Source organism: Sinocyclocheilus rhinocerous, unplaced genomic scaffold (assembly GCF_001515625.1).
Source record: "Sinocyclocheilus rhinocerous isolate Xijiao unplaced genomic scaffold, SAMN03320098_v1.1 scaffold616, whole genome shotgun sequence".
NCBI lineage: Eukaryota > Metazoa > Chordata > Actinopteri > Cypriniformes > Cyprinidae > Sinocyclocheilus > Sinocyclocheilus rhinocerous.
The window spans coordinates 372,181-375,067 of record NW_015631496.1 but is presented as its reverse complement, the minus strand read 5'-3'; the positions used below and the strand labels follow the sequence as shown (position 1 = coordinate 375,067).

General features: G+C 39.5%; 1 protein-coding gene across 1 annotated transcript; it reads left to right on the top strand.

Moving 5' to 3' along the window:
* Positions 1–625: 625 nt before the first annotated feature.
* LOC107741732 (adrenocorticotropic hormone receptor-like) lies at positions 626–1,540 on the top strand. The gene has a single exon (XM_016554505.1). It carries the CDS (start codon positions 626–628, stop codon positions 1,538–1,540), a length of 915 nt encoding a protein of 304 aa, XP_016409991.1.
* Positions 1,541–2,887: the final 1,347 nt, after the last annotated feature.

The window sequence follows — 2,887 nt, the reverse complement described above, 5'->3', positions numbered from 1 at the left end:
GTCCATCACACTAGCAATCAAACCTTTCAGTCTTGGCCCAAACTCCACGTCCGACTCAGGCGTGGCGGCCATCTTGGCCGGGGACTCGGGCGTGGCGGCCAGGATGGCCGGGGACTCGGGCGTGGCGGCCATGTCATGACGAGACTCTTGAAGATCAGCTGAGACGTGACGAGACTCTAGAAGGGCGGCCATTTTTTTGTGAAGAGACTCCTGTGTGGCGGCCATCTTGCAACGAAGCTCCTGGATGGCGACCATGTTGTGAATAATCTCTTGAGTGATGATGTGAGCAGGCTTTGGCTTGGCAGCGAACAAACCAATGGGAAACAAGACACATGACTAAGACAACCAATCAGAACATGACACAATGAACAGAGGAACCAATGGCATGAATACATGAGGGCAAGGGAAGCAAGACACTAACAGCATGAAATAATTCCAAAATAAAAGACATGAGAACATGACAAAAACAAAACCCAAACCCCACATTACAGTATCGCTACAAAATATTAAGGTACATTATATCCATTGTATCTTAATAATAATAATAAAAATGTTTCCTCCAGGTCATTTCACATCAGATCTTCAGCTGATCTACAATCCAACAACCAAGTGTGCTCCATCGATCATGAACTCGAGCACGGAAGCTGTATCCACACACCCCACAGACTGCGCTGAGGTTCAGGTCCCCAGTCAGGTGTTCATGGCCATCGCCGTGGCCAGTCTGAGCGAGAACGTCTTGGTGATCGTAGCCGTCATCAAGAACAGGAACCTTCACTCTCCTATGTACTGCTTCATCTGCAACCTGGCCGTGTTTAACACCATCTCCAGCCTCTGCAAAGCTTTGGAGAACATCCTGCTGCTGTTTAAAGAGGCCGGGCACCTGAACTCCCTTGGTCATTTTGAGCTAAATATAGACGACATCATGGACTCTCTACTCTGCATGTGCTTCCTGGGCTCCATCTTCAGCATCCTCACCATAGCCGTGGACCGCTACATCAGCATATTCCACGCGCTGCGCTATCACATGCTCATGACCATGCGTCGCATGGTGGTTACGTTGTCCACCATCTGGGTGTTGTGCGGCAGCAGCGGAGTGCTCATGATCGGGTTCTTCGAGGCCGCTACGGTGAAAATCTTCTTCGTTGTGCCCTTCTTCACAGCTCTGCTCCTCATCCTCTTGCTCTACGTGCATATGTTCCTGTTAGCGCGCCACCATGCCAACAGGATCGCATCTATGCCAGGACTTCACGCGCGCCAGAGACAAAGTGGCTTGAGGGGGGCGCTGACACTCACCATCTTGATTGGGGTGTTTGTGGCCTGCTGGGCTCCTTTCTCTCTTCATCTGCTGATTATGATGATTTGCCCAGAGAACCCCTATTGTGAGTGCTACCGCTCGCTCTTCCAGCTGCATGTAGTGCTACTGGTGAGTCACGCAGTCATTGATCCAGCCATTTATGCTTTCCGTAGCACAGAGCTGCGCAACACCTACAAGAAAATGTTCCTGTGTTCAGCTTCAAGGATCTTTAAAGAATGTGTCTGAGTGAGACGCGTGTCCCAGCAGTACATGCTTCACACTACTGAAGGATAAAAAAAAGTCTACAGAACTGCTACTTTTTCAAGTGGAAATGAAAGAGGCTGCAGATAAGATCAGTTTACAGGTATTGAAAGACCACAACAACATGTATTTAAAACAAACTATGCAATAACACTCTGTTACTCAAGTCATTAACATGAGTTAATGCATTAGCCTAGGTATAAGTACGGTAACGATAAACAATTATTACAACAGTGTTCATTTGTGAATTGTTTATCAGTTGTTTAATAATATGTTTGTTCACAGTACATTAACCTGTGATAATTTATAATTCAACTTGTTCAAATGTATTAGTCTATGAATATAAATCCTAGGTTATTACATTTTGGGTAACACTTCACAATATTTGTTAACATTAATTAAATGCATTAGTTAAAAAAAACAACATAATGAAAAATACTTCTAAGTTCATTTTTAATCTTACTTAATATTAATGTATGAATATACTAGTACATTATTAAAATCAAAAGCTGTGTCTGTTAATATTATGGACCTGCGCTTCTATAGTTTATGGTATAGTTATAGTTTTAAAACTTTGAATTCTTTTTTTATATTTTGTTTCCATTTTAGGTTTAAAGTTTAAGTAATTTTGTTGTGCCTTTCATTTTAATTATTATTTTTTGTACAGTTTTTATTTTTTATTATTATTTTTAAATACAGTTCCAGTTTTAGTTTTAGTACCTGAAGTTAAACTAACTAAAAACAGAAATCATGTTTGATCAAATTTAATGCATCCATCCTTGCTGAATAAAAGTAGACCAAAATAGTAAAATAAGTTTTAGTGCATTAACTAAAGCTAATAAATTGGATATGATCATAACGTGTAACAAAATCTTTTTGTATTTTTAGGAAATTAGATTTGTCTACACACACAGTAGCCTATTAAAAGGCCTGTCATTTATGAGATAGTATACTTAGAAATCATAGTATACCCATACAACTGTACGAAGAAGAATTACCAGCTGGTTTTTAATTGCAGTAAAAAAAAAAAGACAAAATCAGTTGACAAAATATGTCAACCATTTGCAGGTACATGCATATATTACATTCATTGCACATTTGCATAACACACAATTATAAATGGAATCTTTTAACTCACAGTGACACAAAATAATAATTGCCTGCTTACATGATAATGAAATATTTAATTAGTAAAGTTATTTTAACAAATATTTTGACATGCATACTGATGTACTGTACAGTATTCAGGTACATATATTGTAAGACTTTTATGGTTTCCCAGATGTACTACAATATTATTCACAACACACAGTTTGTATGTTTTTATACTGT